The following is a 24,473-nucleotide window of genomic DNA, read 5'->3' as shown; positions in this document are numbered from 1 at the left end:
GAATTCTGGATGACTTTCGTATCAAGTCAAGTTGCTGTGTTTGCTTGTTATCATTATTTGCATTAACTGAAGTTGATTTATTTCTTGAACTACTACTTGACTCGATGTGATAGTTTCAGATTCAATTAAATTTTTTCTAGTTCAGTCATTATTTCATTTTGTTTCTTTTTTGTCAGTGGGAGAAATGATAGACTAGGTTCCTGTGACGCAGTTTCTTCTTGACACTGTTTAGAAGTTCCTTCATCAAATTAACATCCTTCATTGTTATGACTCTGTAGCAGAGGGTTCAAAAAGCCTGTTTGCCTTTGATTGTTCACAGTCTCCTACCAAAATACATTCATTACTTTTTCCACCCATGTTCATTGATTGTCTCTCAGAGATTCCAAATATTTTGAGATGTTGAAGATCCAGCTTCTTGTTTTTCCAAGCTTCTTCTGGAGTCTTGCTTTCTAGTGCCTTAGTCAGAGATATATTAATTAAGCAGACTGCAGCGGAGACTGCAGCTGAAACTAGTAGTTTCAGCTCTCTGAGACCGCAGACGTCTGTGCAAGTTGCGTTTGTGTGACTTTGTGTGGGCGTGTGTGTATGTGTGTCTACTGCTGACAAAGGCCTTAATGGCTGAAAGCTATGATTGTGTGAATCTTTTTATTGTGCCTATCACAACTCAGCATCTCTGCTATATGGTGAGTAGCAACTTTCGTTCTCTGGCATTGTTACAAAGAGTGTCTAAAATATACTGTGCTCAGATAAGAACACTTCAGTCCATGTATACAGTAATAAACAATTTGAATATTTGTACAGAGTGCCCATGAACTCCTCACGATCCAGTATGTAACTGGACTGCAATACACTCTTATGAGGCGAATCTTTTTGTCAGTGCACAGTACTGATCTCGGTGTGCCCCAACATATGTTAAGTAGCATCACAAAACAGCAACAACAAATACATGAGAATAGAGAAAGTGGACTATCAATAAAATTATTACTCTGGAGGCAAAATTATTTCAGTATAGAGGATGCATTGTCAGTATACAGGTGATTTCTTTACAGAAAATTTATAAAATAAGATTACATGAGGGCTATTCAGAAAGTAGGGAACATTTTGGCATTTAAAAAAAAAAAAAACTAAGCACCAGAAACACATACACGTATACATCTAAAAGAGCGGCTAACATACTACTTTTCCACATAGTCACCAAACACACTGAGGCACTTATCATAGCAATGGACAAGCTTTGAAAGACCTCCATCGTAAAATTCTGCCACCTGAGACTTCAGCCAGTGAGTTGCGTCCACCTGGAGTTCTGTATAGCCATCAAAGCACTGCGTTGCAAGCCAGTTCTTCATCTTCGGAGACAAGTGGAAGTTGCATGGTGCAAGATTGGTGCTGTATGGCAGATGAGGGAAAATTTCCCACTTGAATGATTTAAGGAGTTCTTTAGTGCAGTTTACCATGTGAGGTCGGGCATTGTCATGCAAAAACAAAATTTTGGATGTCGGCTTTCCTTGGCATTTGTTTTGAACTGCTCTTCTAAGCCTGTGCAAAGTTTGACAGCACCGGGCAGAATTTATGGTTGCTCCACGTTCGAGAAAATCAATAAGAAGCACACCTTGCCTATCCCAAAATGCTGTCATCATCAACTTACTTGCTGACAAGGTTTGCAAACAATTTCTTGATTTTTGGAGGGACTTTGTGTGCCCCCACTCCATGGACTGTAATTTTGTCTAGCAGTTGATGTGTTTCACCCAAGTCTCATCACCAGTTATGATTTGATCCAGTAATCAATCACTGTGTTTGTGGTAGGCCTCCAGAAATGTCAACGTTGCCCCCATTTGCTGTTCTTTATGGTGCTCTGTAAGCATTTTGGGCACCCATTTTGCACACAATTTGTGGTAGCCTAGCTTTTGAGTGACTATTTCAGACAACAAAGTCCGTGAAACTTGTGGAAAAGAAAGCGAAGGCTCCAATATTGTGAAGCGCCGGTATTCACAAATTGTTTTACCAACTTTAGCGACAAGATTGTCAGTCACAATGTTCGGGCATCCACACTTCTCTTCATCATGAATGTTGGTTCGGCCATTTTTAAACCAAATGCACCATTTCTGGATGGAACATTCACTCATTACATTGATTTCATATGCTTCGCACACTTCACAATAAATTTCTATAGATTTTAGGTTTTTTGCCAACAAAACCTGTATCACAGACCATACCTCACAACTGGTGGGATTTTTGATTGCAGTGTACATTTCAAATTCGAATATCAAAAAAACTAGACATGCAGAGATGTTCCTGCTGTCACGGATGGATGCTGACAGAGCTGCCAAGCATGCACATTCCAAAATATACACAATCAGCACATGCCTAGTGGCATCAGATGGAAATGTTCCCTACTTTCTGAATAGCCCTCGTATGATTAATTTGTGTATGTCAGTTACATAAAAAAAAGGGCACTTGAACATTTCACTCCTTATATGTACTATCTGTACTTGAACATTACACTGCTTATGTAAAACAATTTATGCTTAAATATTACACAGATCATGTCATATAGCATTAGTTCCTAACCATATTAAAATAATTAGGTCATTTAAATAATTACACCATTACATAAAAATTCCTCAGTTTTATAGAATGCCTTTGTTTTCAACTAAGATTAAAATACTATTCTGAATTTGTCTGGCAGCTGCCTTACACTTTGCAGTGTTTTGTGATAAAATAGTTTTCCAATGTTGTGTGCAAAATCAATTTGGTTTTTGATAGTCTTTACAAGGGAATATACACTGAATAGCCAAAGAAACTGGTACACCTGCCTAAAATTGTGTAGGGCCCACAAAGGTGTGCAGAAGTGCCGCAACATGACATGGCATGGACTCGACTGATGTCTGAAGTGGTGTTGGGGGGAACTGACACCATGAATCCTGTAGGGCTGTCCATAAATCTGTAAGAGTATGAGGGGGTGGACATCTCTTCTGAAGAACATGTTACAAGGATCCCTGATATGCTTAATAATGTTCATGTCTTGTGAGTTTGGTGGCCAGTGGAAGTGTTCAAACTCATAAGAGTGTTCCTGGAGCCACTCTGTAGCAATTCTGGATGTGTGGGGTGTCACATTGTCCTGCTGGAATTGCCCAAGTCTGTCGGAATATGCAATGGACATGAATGGATGCAAGTGATGAGACAGGATGTGTACATACATGTCCCTATCAGAGTCATACCTAGACATACCAGGGGTCCCGTATCACCCCAACTCACACCCCCCACACCATTACATAGCCTCCACCAGATTGAATAGTCTGCTGCTGACATGCAGAGTCCATTGATTCATGAGGTTTTCTCCATACCTGTACACGTCTATCTGCTCAATGCAATTTGAAGTGAGACTCATCCGACCAGGCAACATTTTTCCAGTTGTCAACAGTCCAATGTCCGTGTTGAAGCCATGGTGAGGTGTAAAGCTTTTTGTTGTACAGTCATCAAGGGTACACGAGTGTGCCTTTGGCTTCGAAAGGTCATATTGATGATGTTTTGATGAATGGTTTGCATGCTGACATTTGGTTATTGGTCTCATTCTTGCAGGATCTTTTTCTGACTGCAGTAGTGTCAGAGATTTGATGTTTTACTGGATTCCTGATATTTGCGGTGCACTCGTGAAATGGTCATGTAGGAAAATCCCCACTTCATCACTGCCTTGGAGATGCTGTGTCCCATCACTCATGCACTCACTATAACATCACGTTCAAACTCAATTAAATCTTGATAGTCTGCCATTGTAGTAGCAGTAACCGATCTAACGACTGCAGACACTTACTGTCTTATACAAGCGTTGCCATCTGCAGCACCATATTCTGCCTGTTTACATATCTCTGTATTTGAATATGTATGCCTATACCAGTTTCTTTGGCACTTCAGTTTATATCATGTTTCTCTTTCTAATTCCATAAGCATTGACACTGGCACATCCTCTTTTGTATACAGTTTTTTGTGGAGTATGTACAAAATGAAAACAGCTTTTTTTTTCAATTAAATATAATTTGCAATAACTTGTGCTTTGTAAACCAAAAATGCATAGTATAACTTAAGTAAACCAAAAATGCATACTATAACTTTCTTCTACAAAAGGAACACAGTCTTTGACTCAGCATAATTTCCCCAGAGTATTGCCATATATCTCAAATGTTCATGGAAAAACAGTACAGTAACCTACAAGAAGGAGATCCTCATTGACAATGTGTTACTTTCATCATGAGGTACCCTGTTTTACAGTTTATTACTGACTTTTTCTGTCTCGATGTTCCGTTGTAACTTATTGTGTAGGTGAATGCCTAAATGTCTAATAGTTCAGCTGATTTCTCCTTGAAATTTTGTAGGTCACTAATAGGAATAATGAGGGAAAATTGTATACATTGTGTTTTATTTTAATTCAATTTTAATCTCTTATGCTTGAAATACTGAGTTTCCTCTTTCATATTGAAGGCATTTATTTGTGCCATGACATTTGTACCCATATGATTTGTAATGAAGTATCATCTGAAAACACTACAGCTTCAACTGGCAATCAGTTCTATAAGACATTTGCATACATAATAAACAGGAAAGGTTCCAAACCACAGCATTGTGAGGTTCCATATTTTTCATTGAAAAATTATTGTTTGGGTTTACGACTACCATTAGATTTTTGTTTGGATTTATGACAATCATATGTTTCCTCTTGGTTAAATATGAATTCATCACTGCTGTTCAATTGCTTTTATTTCCACACTGCTCCATTTTTGAGAATGAATTCAATTATTTTTTATATTACTGGCACTATTGCAAAAGGTCTTTATTTTTTGGGTGAGCTTCTGTCCGCTTTCTTAACCAGAGGCAAGGCAGTGGTTAACTTTAAGCAATCTGGAAATGTGCCTTCTGTAAACATGTAGTTAGTAAGAAAACTCTGGAGAAGAGTAAATGTACCTACTGTCTCATTAAGGATAAAGTTGGAGGAAACATAGACATCATATGTTCTTCAATTGCTGATTTGAGTGACAAGTCTATTATATCATTAGGATGAACAGTTTTCCACTGGAAAGTTCATAATGTTTTGTTCATTTTATCTTTCCTTGGCATGAGCAGTATATCTGCATTTCCATAATTACAGACAGCATTATCTTCACCAGTCAAAGAAAATTTTTCAACATGTATGAAGCTGTTATTAAGCTCAGCTGCACATAGCAATACATGTATGTTTTATGCTATGAAGCTAGTTTCTGATTTGACTATTCTCCTTGCTCATACACATTGGTTACTGGACTTCAGAATGCAATTAGTATTTGCCTTTTGTTTAGCAGTTGCTATTTCTTTTCTACATCTTTTTTAATTTTATTTTTCATAGTCAGGAGTTTTCATAATATTCTCGTAGCAGAATTCTTAGATTATGGAGTTGGGATTTTATTCTCAGTTGGCAACTTTCATTAAAGATATTTATGACAGTATACAGGAAAGAAAGAAATGTTTCAGTAAATGAGAGTTTTCAGTTGCAGTGGGAGACCAATCTTCACTCATAGTTCTGTGAGTGATGTTCATTATGTCTCAGTCATTATATGTTTGATTATTGTGGGTTCTACTGTTTGCTCATGATGTTAGAAAAGAACTGGCAACTTTAGAATATACCCTTTTGATCTGAAGGCATAGGTTTTAAAACATCCAAACACAACTCAATTCGGCAGATGTTTGAAATAACATTAGCTAGGGAAGCTAGGTCCGTTGTGAATTTACTGCTCAGAAAGTAAAAACTGTTGTTCCATTTTCAACCTAGCTCTTATTTACAGTACATACAACATAGCCACTCTTTGTGCATCAGATCACCATTCGTGGACATGCACTAATAAACAGACTTGCATCTAGAGCACAGTACATTTGTAATTGATTGCTTTTCACAGTAGAATAGGTCTGAATTTGATTTGTGCTTAATTTATCATTGTGTGAAGTGGAAGCAAAAGATGAGACTTCATTGAGGCATTTTCCTTTTCCTGCACAGGCTTTTCCATCACCTTTGCAATTATGCAAAACAAAATTGTGCAAACACTCTGAGTTGTTATACACCACACATATTATACTGCAAGCTTTAGTTGTATTTATGGAATTCTCACACAGAAAATTTGTACTTGATTCCATCTTGAAGATTGTGGAAGGAGGATAGAGGCAACTTTGGTGCATAGTCTTAGCAGAAATTCAAACCAGGGCATAGTGTGAATGTAATATGTTCTGAAAGAGTAGTTCCTGTGTGTGCACTTCAGTGGGTCATGTGTAATTATAAATTTTATGAATGTATGGTGTCCATCATTTCTGGTATGTCTGAAAGAACAGACATCGTGAAGAATCCACAGCTGTAATACATATTATGTAAATTATGGTGGAGGGGAGAGTAAGGAAAGGGAAGGGAAGGAACTTTATAATATCAGCTGCAATGGGACTTTCTGTGAAATCACTGGTGAAGAGTGAAAATGTGCACTGAGCTGGGACTTAAATCCAATATCTCATGCTTACTAGGCAGCTACATTAACCAGTGCACCACTTGGACACATTTTTTATTGCAAATTCATGGACTATCTCAGCATGCTCTCCAGAAGCTCACATTCACAACTAGCAGCACCTATCTGTAGTCCCCATCCATGTCATCCATGCTTGCTAATTCTAGATATCCCCTTTAGGTCGAACAGAAATGTGCACCGACACTGAAGGTGGTGCAGTCATTGCCCATCAAGGCATGTCTCAAATAAAAGACATCATGCATTCATACAATTGATTCACCTCAATGAGCAGTGAAGCTGCAACCTTCAGTGTGGATGCACATTTACGTTCAGCCTCCAGCGGGAATCTAAAATTAGTGAGCATGAAGGAAGAGTAAGGAAAGGGAAGGGAAGGAACTTTATAATATCAGCTGCAATGGGACTTTCTGTGAAATCACTGGTGAAGAGTGAAAATGTGCACTGAGCTGGGACTTAAATCCAAAATCTCATGCTTACTAGGCAGCTACATTAACCAGTGCACCACTTGGACACATTTTTTATTGCAAATTCATGGACTATCTCAGCATGCTCTCCAGAAGCTCACATTCACAACTAGCAGCACCTATCTGTAGTCCCCATCCATGTCATCCATGCTTGCTAATTCTAGATATCCCCTTTAGGTCGAACAGAAATGTGCACCGACACTGAAGGTGGTGCAGTCATTGCCCATCAAGGCATGTCTCAAATAAAAGACATCATGCATTCATACAATTGATTCACCTCAATGAGCAGTGAAGCTGCAACCTTCAGTGTGGATGCACATTTACGTTCAGCCTCCAGCGGGAATCTAAAATTAGTGAGCATGAAGGAAAATGACTGGGCTGTCAATAGGTGGCTGGAGAGTGAGCTGAGATAAACACTATGTTTGGGTGACAAAATGGTTAATGCGACTGTCTTCCAAGCAGGAGACCCCAGGTTCGAGTTGCAGTTCCACACATATTTTCACTCATTGCCACTGATTCCGCATAAAGTACTAATATAGCTGATATCATTAGATCCCTCCCTTTTCTTTTCATTCTTCCCCCTCCAACTTCAATTTACATAATGGAATTATAAAGGTAGTGTGGAATTTTCTCTGTCACATCTGGTTTCTTATCCTCATAACAGACTTGCCTCTGACTGGATATCTATGAACTTATAAATTAACTGAAGGTTTTTGCAGTGTATATCGAACCAGAACAATGTTGATGACCTCTTTCTGCAATGAACTCAGTATTACATATTCAACTACCACAATTTCAGAATAATGTGATTACCTCACATAAGTGTCTGATACAAATTTTGATGTTAATGTAGTTTCTGTTTAGATACAAGGCCAGAAATGCTTTCACAGAAGTTTACTCACATGCTCATCAAATTCTTTGATTCTCATTGTCATTTTGTAACTAGTTGTCTGCAGTATTTGGCTATTCCAACAAAACTATGGTATGTAACAGAATTTTGCAGTTACTTTATGTTTTACTTATTTATTTCATTATTTATGATATAATTATTATAAAGTTGCACTATGTTTCCCAAACATTAAGGGTCAAAAGTAAGCAAGTAACAGATAAACATAAACTGATACTTTGAGGTAACGAATTAATGTTAAGAAACCACTGTATTGACATTAACAGTGTATACTTTGTAGCAACAACTGAAGATTATTGCTGCTTTTATGCTAAAGACATCACTTCATAGTTGTCATTACAAAGAAACACCTGCATCAGGAGTGTCCAATAATGAGGAACACTGTCTTAGTGAGGAAACATAGTTCTATCCTTTTCCAGTAATTTTGCTTTCTACACTCCTGGAAATTGAAATAAGAACACCGTGAATTCATTGTCCCAGGAAGGGGAAACTTTATTGACACATTCCTGGGGTCAGATACATTACATGATCACACTGACAGAACCACAGGCACATAGACACAGGCAACAGAGCATGCACAATGTCGGCACTAGTACAGTGTATATCCACCTTTCGCAGCAATGCAGGCTGCTATTCTCCCATGGAGACGATCGTAGAGATGCTGGATGTAGTCCTGTGGAACGGCTTGCCATGCCATTTCCACCTGGCGCCTCAGTTGGACCAGCGTTCGTGCTGGACGTGCAGACCACGTGAGACGACGCTTCATCCAGTCCCAAACATGCTCAATGGGGGACAGATCCGGAGATCTTGCTGGCCAGGGTAGTTGACTTACACCTTCTAGAGCACGTTGGGTGGCACGGGATACATGCGGACGTGCATTGTCCTGTTGGAACAGCAAGTTCCCTTGCCGGTCTAGGAATGGTAGAACGATGGGTTCGATGACGGTTTGGATGTACCGTGCACTATTCAGTGTCCCCTCGATGATCACCAGTGGTGTACGGCCAGTGTAGGAGATCGCTCCCCACACCGTGATGCCGGGTGTTGGCCCTGTGTGCCTCGGTCGTATGCAGTCCTGATTGTGGCGCTCACCTGCACGGTGCCAAACACGCATACGACCATCATTGGCACCGAGGCAGAGGCGACTCTCATCGCTGAAGACGACACGTCTCCATTCGTCCCTCCATTCACGCCTGTCGCGACACCACTGGAGGCGGGCTGCACGATGTTGGGGCGTGAGTGGAAGATGGCCTAACGGTGTGCGGGACCGTAGCCCAGCTTCATGGAGACGGTTGCGAATGGTCCTCGCCGATACCCCAGGAGCAACAGTGTCCCTAATTTGCTGGGAAGTGGCGGTGCGGTCCCCTACGGCACTGCGTAGGATCCTACGGTCTTCGCGTGCATCCGTGCGTCGCTGCGGTCCGGTCCCAGGTCGACGGGCACGTGCACATTCCGCCGACCACTGGTGACAACATCGATGTACTGTGGAGACCTCACGCCCCACGTGTTGAGCAATTCGGCGGTACATCCACCCGGCCTCCCGCATGCCCACTATACACCCTCGCTCAAAGTCCGTCAACTGCACATACGGTTCACGTCCACGCTGTCACGGCATGCTACCAGTGTTAAAGACTGCGATGGAGCTCCGTATGCCACGGCAAACTGGCTGACACTGACGGCGGCGGTGCACAAATGCTGCGCAGCTAGCGCCATTCGACGGCCAACACCGCCGGTCCTGGTGTGTCCGCTGTGCCGTGCGTGTGATCATTGCTTGTGCAGCCCTCTCGCAGTGTCCGGAGCAAGTATGGTGGGTCTGACACACCGGTGTCAATGTGTTCTTTTTTCCATTTCCAGGAGTGTATATATGGACCTTTGTTGTCAAAAACAATTTGTATGATGGAGCCATCACTGTATAGCATTGTGGAAAACAATGATTTAGGATCATGCCTTCACTGTTTCAATCTCACATTCTCCCCAATGATAGCATCCTGAATTTTCTGTAGTTGTTATGAGTTGATATGTTTCCATTGTGTTGATTGCTGTTTCATTTCAGTATTGAAGATTATCATGACTGTCTCATACATTGTGACTTTTGATAAAAAGACAGTGTCAGTCATGTCACCATAACATGTCAAAAGCACCTAACTCACATCTACACATGCAGCTTTTTATTCATCAGTCAGTATTTTGCTACTTATTTTATGCATTTGCAGTTCTTTGTGTAGGATCATTTGCACAAATGCCATGGAAATGCCAGTTTTGGTGAGTGTAACATCATATTGTTAAGATGCTTGGTTTGGTTTGTGGATGTGCCTGCTTTGTTACATTGTGACATGCTGTTCAGTCATCGTTGATCTGTTGCACCAGTGTTCACATGTTGTTCATACCTGTAACACAATTTCTCCATATTTTGACATAAATATCAATGGGTTTCTCAGCTCATGAAAGATGAAAAACAAATGACAATATGACACTTAATGTAGATCAGACATTGCCATTTAATATGGAAAACAATGCAGTCTAGCAGTTCCTGCAAGCCTCCTGCATTCTGGTCAGTGCTGCTTCCTTGCTCATGAATAAACATCGAAAGCCCACAAGTTTTAAGTTCAAGTTTGTATGTCTGTCTGCAACAGCTGTCATAAAAATATTAGGTAACTTTAGAACTATAATGCATCCTGCATGTTGTGAATATGTTGTTATTGTGGTCTTTGGTCCAAAGGTCAGCTTGATACAGTTCTCCATGCTACTCTCCTATGTCAGCCTCTTCATCTCCAAGTAACTACTGCAACCTACATCCTTCTGAATCTGTTTTGTGTATTTATCTCTTGGTCTCCATTACGATTTTTACCCTCCACGCTGCCCTCCAATACTAAACTGGTGATCCATTGATGTCTCAGAATGTGTTCTACCAACCAATCCCTTCTTCTAATTAATTTATGCCACAAATTCCTCTTATCCTCAATTCAGTATAGTACCTCTTCATTAGTTACATGATCTATCCATCTAATCTTCAGCATTCTTCTGTAGCACCACTTTTCAAAAGCTTCCATTCACTTCTTGTCTAAAGTATTTATTGTCCATGTTTTACTTCCATACATGGCTACACTCCATACAAATACTTTCAGAAAAGACTTCCTGACACTTAGATCTATACTCAATCTTAACAAATTTCACTTCTTCAGAAACACTGTCCTTTTTTGTAGGCTATGATGTCTCTGTCCACGAAACTTTCCAATCCAGACACGTTTGGAACACCTGTACCACCTCGTACAATGGCTACAGTTAACCAGCCATTACCATGTGAAAATGTGTCATTCAAATCAATGCTAAAATTCAGTCTGCATCCACAAAACACTGAAGGTCCATCTAAAAGTGCGTGTGCGGCGACAGATTTAATAGTATTGCTCCTCTTGTCTGCAGCTGTTGTTTTAAATTCAATATCTTCAATTGTTTTATATACGGTCTGCCTTGGACGTATATTTATTGTCCATGTTTTACTTCCATACATGGCTACACTCCATACAAATACTTTCAGAAAATACTTCCTGACACTTAGATCTATACTCAATCTTAACAAATTTCACTTCTTCAGAAACACTGTCCTTGCCATTACCAGTCTGTATTTTATATCCTCTCTCCTTTGAGCACCTCGGTTATTTTGCTCGCCAAATAGCAAAACTCATCTGCTACATTAACTGTTTCATTTCCTAATCTAATTTCCTCAGCATCACCTGATTTAATTCAACTACATTCCATTACCTTCGTTTTGCTTTTGTTGATGTTCACCTTATATCCTTCTTTCAAGACCCTGTCCATTCCATTCAACTGCTCTTCCAGGTCCTTCACTGTCTCTGACAGAATTACAGTGTCATCCGCAAACCTCAAAGTCAGACAGTATTACAATGTCATCGGCAAACTTCAAAGTTTTTGTTTCTTCTCCATGGATTTTAATTCATACTCCAGATTTTCCTTTTGTTTCTTTTACTGCTTGCTCAATACACAGATTTAACAACATCAGAGATAGGCTACAACTTTGTCTCACTCCCTTCTCAACCACTGCTTCCCTTTTGTACCCCTTGACTCTTATAACTGCTATCTTGTTTATGTACAAATTGTAAATAGCCTTTCACTCCTTGTATTTTACCTCTGTCCCCTTCAGAATTTGAAAGAGATTATTCTAGTCAACATTATCAAAATATTTCCCTAAGTCTACAAATGCTATAAATGTAGGCTAGCCTTTCCTTAACCTATCTTCTAAGATAAGTCATAGGGTCAGTATTGCCTCATGTATTCCTACATTTCTACAGAACACAAACTGATCTTCGCCAATGTCAGGTTCTACCAGTTTTTCCATTAATCTGTAAACAATTATCGTTAGTATTTTGCAACTGTGGATTATTAAACTGATAGTCCGGTAACATTCACACCTGTCAAGACCTACTTTTTTGGAATTGGAATTATTATGTTCTTCTTGAAGTCTCAGGGTATTTCGCCTGTCTCATACCAGGTGGGAAAGTTATGTCATGGCTGGCTCTCTTAAGGCTATCAGTGTTGTCTAATCTCAGGACCTTGTTTCAACTTAGACCTTTCAGTACCCTGTCAAATTATTCATGCAGTGTCATATCTCCCAGCTCAACTTCATCTACATCCTCTTGCATTTCCATAACATTGCCCTCAAGTACATCTCCCTTGTGTAGATCTTCTATATATTCCTTCCACCTTTCTGGTTTCGCTTCTTTGCTTAGGACTGGTTTTTCTACATCCTTACATTTGTCCTGTAGCCATTCCCATTTAGCCATTTTGAACTTCCTGTCGATCTCATTTTTAAGATGTTTGTATTCCTTTTCGTCTGCTTCATTTACTGCACTTTTATATTTTCTTCTTTCATAAATTAAATTCAGTATCTCTTGTTACCCAAAGATTTCTGCTAGCCCTTGTCTGTTTACCTACTTGATTCTTTGCTGCCTTTACTATTTCATCTCTCAAAGCTACCCATTCTTCTTCTAATGTATTAATTTCTCCTGTTCTTGTCAGTCATTCCTTAATGCTCCCTCTGAAACTCTCTACAAACCTACCTTTTTGGAGTTTCTTCAGTTTTAATCTACAATTCTTAACCAATAATTTGTGGTCAGAGTCCACATCTGCCCCTGGAAATGCCTTACAATTTAAAACTTGGTTCCTAAATCTCTGTCTTTCTACTATATAAACAATATGAGATGTTTCAGTGTCTCCAGGTCTCTTCCACATGTACAATCTTCTTTCACGATTCTTAAACCAAGTGTTAGCGATGTTTTAAGAATGTAGGCATATTTATTATGTATCCTTCTTTTTCTTCTAGGTCCTTCCCAAGGGTGTGGAGGAATTATTCATGTATCTGATAGTCCCCAGACAATTCAGTCAGTGGACATTGATCATGATGGACAATATGAAACTTTCCTTGATTGCCACTGGACAATTCTTGCTAATGTATCAAGTATAATTCATCTGGAGTTTGATTCCTTTAACATTGAAACATGTCACAGTCCTTTACAGGCAGTTGCAGAGTGTAACTGTGACTATCTAGAGGTAAATATTGCACATTTCATTTATTTTCTTATAGTGTTCAATTTATATACAAAATAAAATTTCAGGATTTATTTTCTTTTAGTGTTCAATATATATACAAAATTAAATGTCAGGTCACCCAATACCTTGCATTTTTCATTGCTTTTTAATCATCTATTCTTAGTGGCCTGTATTGTGATTTCACAAGGAGAGTTTCTGTATTTGATATTCCTGTTTCTTAGAAATTTTGTTCTAGTGTGCAATAAATTTATGACAAAACTGATTTTACTGCCAAGAATTTACTGCATTTTAAACATCATCACATTTACAATTATTGTTAATTCATTCATATTGTGTCTTATAGCATAGTGTAGAACAATAAAGAATATAAAAACAATAAATATATTTATATGGGTAAACAGTGATTATAAATCATTTTTTAATGTACACTGTTTTTAATAATGCTATACTTAGATGGTATTAATGAAGGGTATTTACTTTACTCTGTTTAAGCTGACTAAATAAATACTTATGCTTGTAGACAGTCTGTTGGAAATTCTATAGAATTTTGAAGTAAACTAAGAGTATTAGTTATCTGCAAATGAAGAAAACAAGAAATTAAAAAAGAAAAGCTGAGAAAGAGTGTAAAGGAACAAGGTCTAGAATTTAGAAAGTGTGGCAGAATGAACTGTAATTGTTGGCAAGAGTATTTAATACAACCTCAGAGAGTTGAGGAGTAGAAATAAAAAATTGTAGTAGCCTTGCACAAAATAACGAGGTCCTAATGCAGAAATGTATTTTTGTCTTGACCGTTGGATGAGTACATTCCTTTGTTCTGAAGGAGTGTTCATCTCAGTTGCATGCTGGCTGCTGATTTGCTGAGCTATGTGATTCATCCTGTAAGTGTGGCCACATCTGTTGTCAACTGTCTCATGCTTGGCAACCTGCATACATTGAGTGTTCTTTTTGCTATTTCTTATATACACAGCAGGGCATCACAATCTCCATGTACCATAGGTATAAGGACAGTGCTTCATAGTCCGGCATAGGAGACTGTATAATGTCTTAAAATTTATGTCAGGAGGGAGTAAAAATCCCATGAAAAAGTGTGCATTTGCCAATACACAATAAAGTGACTGAAGGAGGAGGGGAGAAATGTAGCTATAGCTAGTTTTTGCTTTGATTAAACCTTCATTTATGTAATGATTTCAGTTTTCCAGTACTGTAGTCAGAGACTATTGATGATGATCTCTTGTTTTTTTTTGTTTTTTTTTATTTTTATTATTATTATTATTATTATTATTTTTTTTTTTAATTGGTCATACAAGCATAACCTGATAATATGATCATTTGCAGACTCACTGACTATAGCTTAGAATTTCTGTGAGGTCAGTGTTTGTGTACAGGTTTCAGCTGTCAAATTGCATCTCCGCTGCTGTGCAATGGTCATTCCTCATGGAATATCCACACTGCCATTATTCACTTCTCTACTGTGCCAATGCAGAACAAGAGGTTAAGTTATTTTGGTTGCATCCTACTTAGTACAGTCAAAGCACTAGTGATTTAAGGACCTGGCTAGTACAGTAAAATTTAACTTTTTTCAACAAAATAAAATCATTGCTTTCAATTCTTGACCGCAAAATGAAAAGCAAGTTTACAATCCAACACAATCAGACTAATCTGCAATTATTCATGTTATATATTCATATGCACACAACAATATTTCAATGGAATACAGGTACGTGATGGTGGCAGCCAGTACTCAGAGTTGCTGGGAAAATTTTGTGGCAGTCAAATTCCACAGAAGGTCATCACATCCTCAGACCACATGTGGATACGCTTTGTTTCTGATGGCACCTACAATGCGCCAGGGTTCAGAGCACAAGTTTTCCAGAGAACATGTATGTGTACTTTTATAGTACTTTTATTTACTTAAAACTTCTCAAATACTTCATAAGTTATTCTTTAATGAACAACTTTCATAGTGATCACCAATTCTTTTGAGACTGAAGGAAGCAAAGAAGAGTTGGGGAAGGAGGAGATAAGATCCAAGCTGTATTTGCCACATAAGCCACTTTACACATACTGCTGGCTAAAGGCATCCTCCAAACTTCTCCTTGCAACTACAGTCTTCAGCTACACACATCAGTAAAAGTTTTGCATCACCTTGGTTCCAAAAGTTCCGGAGCCTGTACAGAATATTGGAATAGAGATCAACACAAACATCATTTCCGCCCTTTTTATTGCTCACGGAAACCACACATTACATGTTGTACCACCGTACAGCAAGACCTTCAGGGGTGGTGGTCCAGATTGCTGTACACACTGGTACCTCTAATATCCAGTAGCACATCCTCTTGCATTGACACATGCCTGCATTCGTTGTGGCATACTATCCACAAGTTCATCAAGGCACTGTTGGTCCAGATTGTCCCACTCCTCAAAGGCGATTTGCTGTAGATCCCTCAGAGTGGTTGATGGGTCACGTCTTCCATAAACAGCCCTTTTCAATCTATCCCAGGCATGTTCGATAGGATTCATGTCTGAATAACATACTGGCCACTTTACTCCAGCGATGTCATTATCCTGAAGGAAGTAATTCACAACATGTGTACGATGGGGGCGCGAATTATAGTCCATGAAGATGAATGCCTTGCCAATATGCTGCTGATATGGTTGCACTATCAGTCGAAGGATGGCATTCATGTATCGTACAGCCATTACGGTGCCTTCCATGATCACCAGTGGCATACTTCGGTCCCACATAATGCAACCCCAAAACAGCGGGGAACCTCCACTTTGCTGCTCTCACTGAACAGTGTGTTTAAGACGTTCAACCTGACCGGGTTGCCTCCAGACGTGTCTCCTATGATTGTCTGGTTGAAGGTATATGTGACATTCATCGGTGAAGAGAACGTGATGCCAATCCTGAGTGGTCCATTTGGCATGTTGTTGGGCCTATCTGTACTGCACTGCATGGTGCTGTGGTTGCAAAGATGGACGTCACCATGGACATCAGGAGTGAAGTTGCTCATCACGCAGCTTAATACACATGCTTAGAGTCATAACACATTGACCTGTGGCTGCTCAAAAAGCATTAATCAACGTGGTGGCGTTCTGTCAGGATTCCTCCAAGCCATAATCCGTAGGTAGCAGTCATCCACTGCAGTAGTAGCCCTTGGGCGGCCCAAGCGAGGTATGTCATTGACAGTTCCTGTCTCTCTGTATCTCCTCCACATCCAAACAACATCGCCTTGGTTCACTCTGAGATGCCTGAACACTTCCCTTGTTGAGAACCTTTCCTGGCACAAAGTAACAATACAGACACAGTTGAACCGTGGTATTGACCATCTAGGCATGGTTGAACTACAGACAACACGAGCCGTGTACCTCCTTCCTCATGGAAATAACTGGAACTGATCAGCTGTCGGACCCCCTATATCTAATAGGCACTGCTCATGCCTGGTTGTTTACATCTTTAGGTGGGCTTAGTGACATCTCTGAGCAGTCAAAGGGACTGTGTCTGTGGTACAATATCCACAGTCAATGTCAATCTTCAGGAGTTCTGAGAACTGGGGTCATGCAAGACTTTTTTTGGTGTTTGTATACCCTTCCATATTGTTTTTGCATATTTTCTAATGTCACCTACCCATCTTCCATTAAGCTGTTGCTTTGGTCTTTTTCTATCTTTAGAGTCCAGCTAAGATCTTCCTTAGTGCCTCTACTATCTATTTGCCTGACGACATATCCTGCCCACCTTCATTTCTTTTTCATTAGTGTCATAATTACACTTTGTACTCCAGTTTAATTTCTGATCCATTATATGTGTTTTCCTTTATCTCCCAGTAATTTCCACTTTTCATCTCTCTATTGCTCAAAGAGTAACCCTCTATGTTTACCTTAAAATTCCATGTCTTAGTTCCATACATCAACTGGTAATACATGCAGATTGTAAAATTTTCGTTAGTAGCTGGCTTTGAGACAACTTTTTAGTTTACTAAAAACACTCCAGTGCATTGAACTCTTTCTTTTTTCCCATCCAAACTTCTCTCATCTATTGGTTCTATGACTTCATTACTACCTTTTAGTATTTTACTTTCAGTGTTTTCTTTGTATATTATTGTAGTCATTTTATAACTTATTTTCAGGCCTACTTTATAGCTTTCTCTATTAAGTGGTTCAATTAGTTGTTGAAATTACCTGCTCTAGAGTCAAAAAGTGCAGTACCTTCAGGAAAACAAACATGGTTTAGTTATGTGCTATTTAACATATATTCCTCCTCCTTTTTCCCAGTTGAGAGATTTGAAAACTTCCTCTATGACTCCCAAGAATGATTTTGGTTATATGGAATCTTCTTTTTCAGAGTCCTTCTTTAATTCTGTATTTCCCAGTGCACTAATGAAGTCTGATGAAACCTGTGACATTGATATATCCGTTTTGAGTATATTATTTAGTACATCGACATAGGTTGAATCAGTGCCTTGAGGTTGTTAGTAGAGGTTTGTTGAAACTGGCCAAAACTTTTTCTCACAATCTATGAACCATAGGGAATGTAAGAATTCCTACTCATGGCTCAGTTATAACTTTTTTCAAGACTTTAAAGTGCGCTATTGCACAATAGCCACTTTTAAACCCAGCTAATAGTACCCAGAGGTGGCAGTGACTATGTGTGAATCAGTTATGTATGAGAATATTTGTGTGTTTTGTCTACAACTGATGAAGGGTTTGCAAAGAGAACTTGGGGACTAGCTCCCTTCAGTTTCCTTCTGACTTACAGTGTTTGAAACTCCGTGAAGATTTCCAAGCTCTGTTGAATACAAAACATTTGTACACTTTTAACAAAGTGAGTCAGATTATATTCTTAAAGACACTGGTATGATCATGCTATTGGATTTCTTTTTTATTATAATTATTTTATTAAATCCTTCATTTATTAACAAGTGGAAATAGCTGTGAGTATCATTTGTGTTCAAGAGCACATAGGGGTACATATCACTCCTCCGGGGTAGTGCGGAACACCACACCAGTTTCATATTGTTGGGCTCCATCCCAAATTTTCCATTGACTTGTTCAGCTTGTTTCTGTTGTTGGTTAAAATAATTTTTTTTTTCTTTGTGGTTTTTAAGGTTTGTGTGGTTTAGGAATGACAAGATTTCTGTGAATATCTTGTATGTTATGTAGAGGAGGCTTATAGGTTAATAGCATTGAAGGTCTTGTCTGCCTTCCATCTTGCGAAGCAGAATAGTTACAGCATTATTATATTTCAGGGAATTGTCTTCATTGTAAACTTTTTGTGAATAATTTTAAGAACTTCATTTTTTTTTCAGCTTCAAAAAATTTCTATTGAACACTACAGCTGCAAGTGCTTATCCTTCCTTCTTGCCTTCAATAGCTTTATACACCTTATCAGGCATTATTCGTAGAATGTGACTACTTTCATTACCAACTGGTAATTTCTGTTTTATCTGATAAGCTATACAAACAAAGGTAATCCTCAAACGCTTACAGAATTTTCTTTTTTTTCTTCGCTGCACCATCTGCTGTCTTAATTAATTAAAAGTGGTGTTTATCCCAATTAAGTTTCTGTTTCATTTTTGTTATAATGTCAAGTTGAACACATATATTTCAAAACGACACAACACATATAAGTCACTGAGCAAGTTGACAAAGCAAGACATGTGAACAAGGTAACATACGAATGAACACTGAGTCCAAGTCTAGCGGCCGCTGGCTGGCTGGCCGCTTAGGTGGCGCGGCTGCTGCATGGCTGGCAGACAGCGCCGCATGTAGACGATGTGCGTAATTGCGGGGCGGCACTTTGAATGATCGGCGAGTCACAACACTTTTCCCCCCTTTGAAATTTTTGCACTGGTCTTGATGGAGGTGGCCTGTAGAGTGCTAACGTCCATAGATGTTGTTTGACTGGCCGTAAAGTCTTGAGGAGGAGGCTTCCCGTACAGATGATACCGGGTCGAGATGACAGGAGACGTAGCGGTCGTATCAGCTGGGGCTCTTGCACCAATTTGCCCATTGCGGCAAGGCCAGTTGATATTACAGGAGACATGGGCGATGAGTCGGCATCCGTAGGAGAAGGAGGCGAGTAGATTGGCTCTGACAGATGATGGTCATCCGGTTCCTGCATGGGCACGTCTCCCGGTGGCATCTGTTCTTGTACTGACACCGAGATGATGGTGAGAGGGCTGCGTTGTGAGTAATGAGAGATGCCAAGATCCCGAGCTTCAGGTAGAGCCGAAGGTGGTGTAGCAGCATTCGGAACAGGCGTTGCCAGCACACGAGGCCGAAGCTGATCCAAATGACGCACTGCTACACCCGTGTCCGTCTGAATTTCATACAGACGTCAGCCACGGTGTCGCAGGACACGGCCCAGACTCCATTTTGGCCGCCTGCCATATCCCCGTACCCAGACAAGGTCGTTGGCGGTGAACCGGCCAAGCGAAGGCACCCGCGGCCGTGAGGTGGAAGGCTGCAGGAGATGAAGTAGCGTGCGGGGCTGTCGGCCATGTAAGAGCTCAGCCGGGCTGTGGTCGCCCATGGGGGTGAAACGGTAAGAAGCCAGAAACTGGAGAAGCGCATCATCAGCAGCAGAAGAAGTCAAGAGTTTCCGCATCTGAGCCTTAAATATGCGGACAAGTCTTTCAGTCTCACCATTTGATTGTGGATGGAACAGAGGGGCCGTGACATGCGTAACGCCGTGACGAGCACAAAAATCCGAAAATTCAGAAGAGGCAAATTGCTGACTACTATCAGTAACAAGAGTAGAGGGAAGGCCTTCCAAAGAAAAAATGCGGGCGAGAGCACTTGTGGTTGCCGCGGTGGTAGGCAACGTGCAACGGACAATGAAAGGGAAGTTAGAGTAGGGGTCAATTACGAGGAGCCAATAAGTACCTAAAAATGGTCCCGCGAAGTCAGCATGAATGTGCTCCCAGGGCGTCTCAGGCGAAGGCCACGGTGACAAAGATGACTTCGGGGCGGCAGCCTGTGATGCACAAGGGCCGCAGGCAGCGACCATATGTACTATTTCAGAGTCGATGCCAGGCCAGTACATATGATGGCACGCCAGAGATTTTGTGCAAGAGACACCCCAGTGGCTTTGGTGAAGGAGCCGCAAGATTGAAGCACGCAAAGACGCAGGTACCACAACACGCGGCAAAGCATTGTTGGTGGAAAGGAGGATAACCCCATCCCTAGCTGTGAGGCGGTAGCACAAAGCGTAGTAGTTCCGCAATGGGTCAGAAGTCTTAGCAGATGGACAATCTGGCCAACCCTTCTGAATACAGCGTAAAACCCGGGCAAGAGTAGGATCAGAACCCGTAGCAGCCGCCAGCCGGTCCCCGATGATGGGGAATCCGTCCACAACCTGCTGCTCGGCAACATCCAGGTGGAAACACAAAAGTTCGTCCCTGTCGAATGCCAGATCAGGACCCATGGGAAGGCGAGACAGTGCATCAGCATTCGCATGTTGAGCTGTCGGCTGGAAATGAATCTCATAATTGAAACGAGACAAGTAAAGAGACCAATGCTGGAGGCGGTGTGCAGCCTTGTTGGGAAGTGACGATGATGGATGAAACAAGGAAACAAGTGGTTTGTGAACCGTAACAAGATGAAATTTGGATCCGTAGAGGAAAACACCAAACTTATGATGAGCATAAATAATGGCCAAAGCTTCTTTTTCAATTTGAGAATACTTTTGTTGGGCATCCGTGAGTGTTTTGGAGGCATAAGTAATGGGTTGTTCAGAGCCATCAGAAAAACGGTGCACAAGGACTGCACCGACCCTGTAGTGAGAGGCGTCCATAGCAAGAACAAGATGTTGGCCAGGTCGATAAGTAGCCAAGCACGGGTCCTGTTCAGCATAGTCTTCAGTTCCTGGAAAGCCGCATCGCATGACGCGGACCAGTGAAAAGGCACGTTTTTATGCAACAGGCGATGCAATGGCTGAGCCACCGAAGCAGCAGACTTTAAAAACTTGTGATAGTATGCTATTTTCACCAAGAAGGCCTGCAGCTCCTTAACAGATGTAGGGCGAGGAAGGGCATTGATCGCAGTGACAGTTTGCTGAAGCGGACAAATACCATCCCGAGAGAGTTGAAACCCCAAGTATGTGATAGATGCCTGAAAAAATTGTGACTTCTGAAGATTACACTTAAGACCGGCAGTCTGTAAGACATGAAAAAGTGTGTGGAGGTTCTGAAGATGTTCTTCAGTGGTGGAGCCAGTGACAACAATGGCGTCCATGTAATTTATACACCCAGAGACAGGGAGCAATAATTGTTCCAAGAATCACTGAAAGAGAGCAGGGGCGCTGGCAACCCCAAATGGCAATCGTTGGTATTGATAGAGGCCAAAAGGCGTGTTAAGGACCAGAAACTGCTGGGAAGCCGCGTCGAGAGGAAGTTGATGATAAGCTTCTGATAGGTCAATTTTAGAAAAATGCTGTCCTCCCGCAAGTTTAGTGAACAATTCTTCAGGTCGGGGCATAGGGTAAGTGTCGATAAGGCACTGAGCATTTACAGTGGCTTTTAAATCGCCACAGAGATGAATATCACCATTTGCCTTAGTAAGGACAATGACAGGAGAGGACCACTTACTGGAAGTGACAGGAAGCAAGACCCCTGAAGTAGTGAGATGATCCAGCTCCCGTTTTACCCGATCACGAAGGGCCACAGGAATGGGCCGAGCCTGAAAAAACTTAGACTGAGCAGTGGGTGTGAGTGTGATATGAGCTTCAAAGTTGTTTGCATGGCCTAACCCAAGAGAAAAAAGGGACGGTTGGTTGGTTGGTTGGTTTGGGGAAGGAGACCAGACAGCGTGGTCATCGGTCTCATCAGATTAGGGAAGGATTGGGAAGGAAGTCGGCCGTGCCCTTTCAGAGGAACCATCCCGGAATTTGCCTGGAGTGATTTAGGGAAATCACGGAAAACCTAAATCAGGATGGCCGGACGCGGGATTGAACCGTCGTCCTCCCGAATGCGAGTCCAGTGTCTAACCACTGCGCCACCCTGCTCAGTGAAAAAAAAGGGACGAAAATGTCGTCGACAAGGAATCCAATTGAGCATAAGGAATAGCATCAGAGACGATATTGACAGAGTCATCTATGGAGAACCCAAAAACGCGAAAGGCATCGAAACCAAAAAGATTCTCTGCATTATTCTGGTCGACCACAAATATGGGAACAGTGCGAATGATGGATTTGTAAGATACCTCAGCATTAAATTGTCCCAAGAGCGAAATCTTCTGTTTATTGTACGTCCGTAATTGCCGAGTGACAGGTGATAGCAGTGGAGAACCCAACTGAAGATACGTCTGAGAATTAATTATAGTGGCAGCAGAACCGGTATCCACCTGCATGCGAACATCCCAACCAAGGCTTTGGACAGTGAGGAATAACTTCCCTGAAAGGGAAGAAGTGCAATTGACAGACAACACAGAAGCAGAATCAACGTCACGGTCGTGAACATCATGTATGCGGTCGGATTTGCAAACAGCAGACACATGACCCTTCTTTTTGCAATTGTGACACACGGCCCAGTGTTGGGGACAGTCCTCCCGTGACTGTTTCGTAAAACACCGCGGACATGAAGGAAGTTGCCGGGGGTTGTGCTGCAGTTTCTTAGAGGTTTGTTTATGGTTAGGGTGAGGGCACCGACTGGATAATAGCATCCCGTACCAGGGAATCGGCATAGGATTCTTTGTGAACGTCAGTAACAATTTGACATTTTTGACTGAAGCCATGAAGTTCAGCAGCCCAAGTGCGATAGGATTGATGCGGTTGTTTTTGACAACAATAAAAGGCAACACGAGCGGCTACCACATGCGTTTGCTTTTGAAAATAGACAGATAGAAGTGAGCACATTTCAGCAAAGGACAAAGATGCAGCATCTTTCAAAGGAGCCAATTGCGACAACAACCGATACATTTGAGGTGAAATCCATGAAAGGAACAGAGACTTACATGTTTGTTCGTCTGCGACATGAAATGCCAGGAAGTGCTGTCGAAGATGTTTTTCGTAATCAGACCAGTCTTCTGCCGTCTCGACGTACGGAGGAAAAGGAGGTATAGACAACGACGAGACACGCTCCGCATTTGATGCCGCGACGAAATCGTGAATCACCGATGTTAGAAGTGTTTGCTGTTCAATGAGACCTTGCAATAGTTGCTCGACAGTAGCCATGGAAACCTGTGGGTCAACGATGAAAAGGAAAAATCCACTACCTCATTGACAATTGTTATAACGTCAAGTTGAACACGTATATTTCAAAACGACACAACACATATAAGTCACTGAGCAAGTTGACAAAGCAAGACATGTGAACAAGGTAATATTCGAATGAACACTGAGTCCAAGTTTAGCGGCCGCTGGCTGGCTGACCGCTTAGGTGGCGCGGCTGCTGCATGGCTTGCAAACAGCGCCGCATCTAGACGACGCACGTAATTGTGCGGCAGCACATTGAATGATCGGCGAGTCACAACAATTTTCATCATACTCTTGTTCGTTTCAATTACTTCTCTTATAAAATGTTCCTTATATCTTCTCACATGCTCTTGAAAACATTTGTGTATATATATATATATATATATATATATATATATATATATATATATATATATATATAATTTTTTATTTTATTTATTTATTTTTTTTTTTTCATTCAGGATATCTTAGCATGCCTCTATTATTGTTTGCTATTGTCCATGGCAATCATTTATTGATAGGTACTCAGAATTTAAAACAATGAGATGTGGTGTACTGTAAGGTTTGAAACTGGGTCTTCTGTTGTTTGTCAACTACGTAACTGATCTCGATTTGCAGTTTCAGAAGATGCAAATTTTTTACTTTTTGCAGATGATGCAAATATAGGAATATAAAAATACCACCAGCCCTCTTACAGAAAGGCAGCTAATGAAGTATTAGCAGATGTTTCAAGGCAAATGGATACTCATTTAATTTTAATAAGCTTCAGTACATGCAGTTCAGCACGTCTCATATAACTTCACAAGCTATAAAAAATA

The 24,473-nt window shown here is 40.8% G+C and overlaps 1 protein-coding gene across 1 annotated transcript in view; it reads left to right on the top strand.

The window, feature by feature from the left end:
• The window catches only part of LOC126204186 (cubilin-like), a 1,516,445-nt gene that overhangs the window by 1,402,923 nt on the left and 89,049 nt on the right, over positions 1-24,473 (top strand). Inside the window, exons 60-61 of the mRNA XM_049938590.1 lie at positions 13,237-13,463; positions 15,181-15,343. Of these exons, the coding sequence (XP_049794547.1) occupies positions 13,237-13,463; positions 15,181-15,343 (390 nt within the window). The remainder of the gene's footprint in view (positions 1-13,236; positions 13,464-15,180; positions 15,344-24,473) is intronic.

Source organism: Schistocerca nitens, chromosome 9 (assembly GCF_023898315.1).
Source record: "Schistocerca nitens isolate TAMUIC-IGC-003100 chromosome 9, iqSchNite1.1, whole genome shotgun sequence".
Classification (NCBI taxonomy): Eukaryota; Metazoa; Arthropoda; class Insecta; order Orthoptera; family Acrididae; genus Schistocerca; species Schistocerca nitens.
This window is presented reverse-complemented; position numbering and strand designations above follow the sequence as displayed.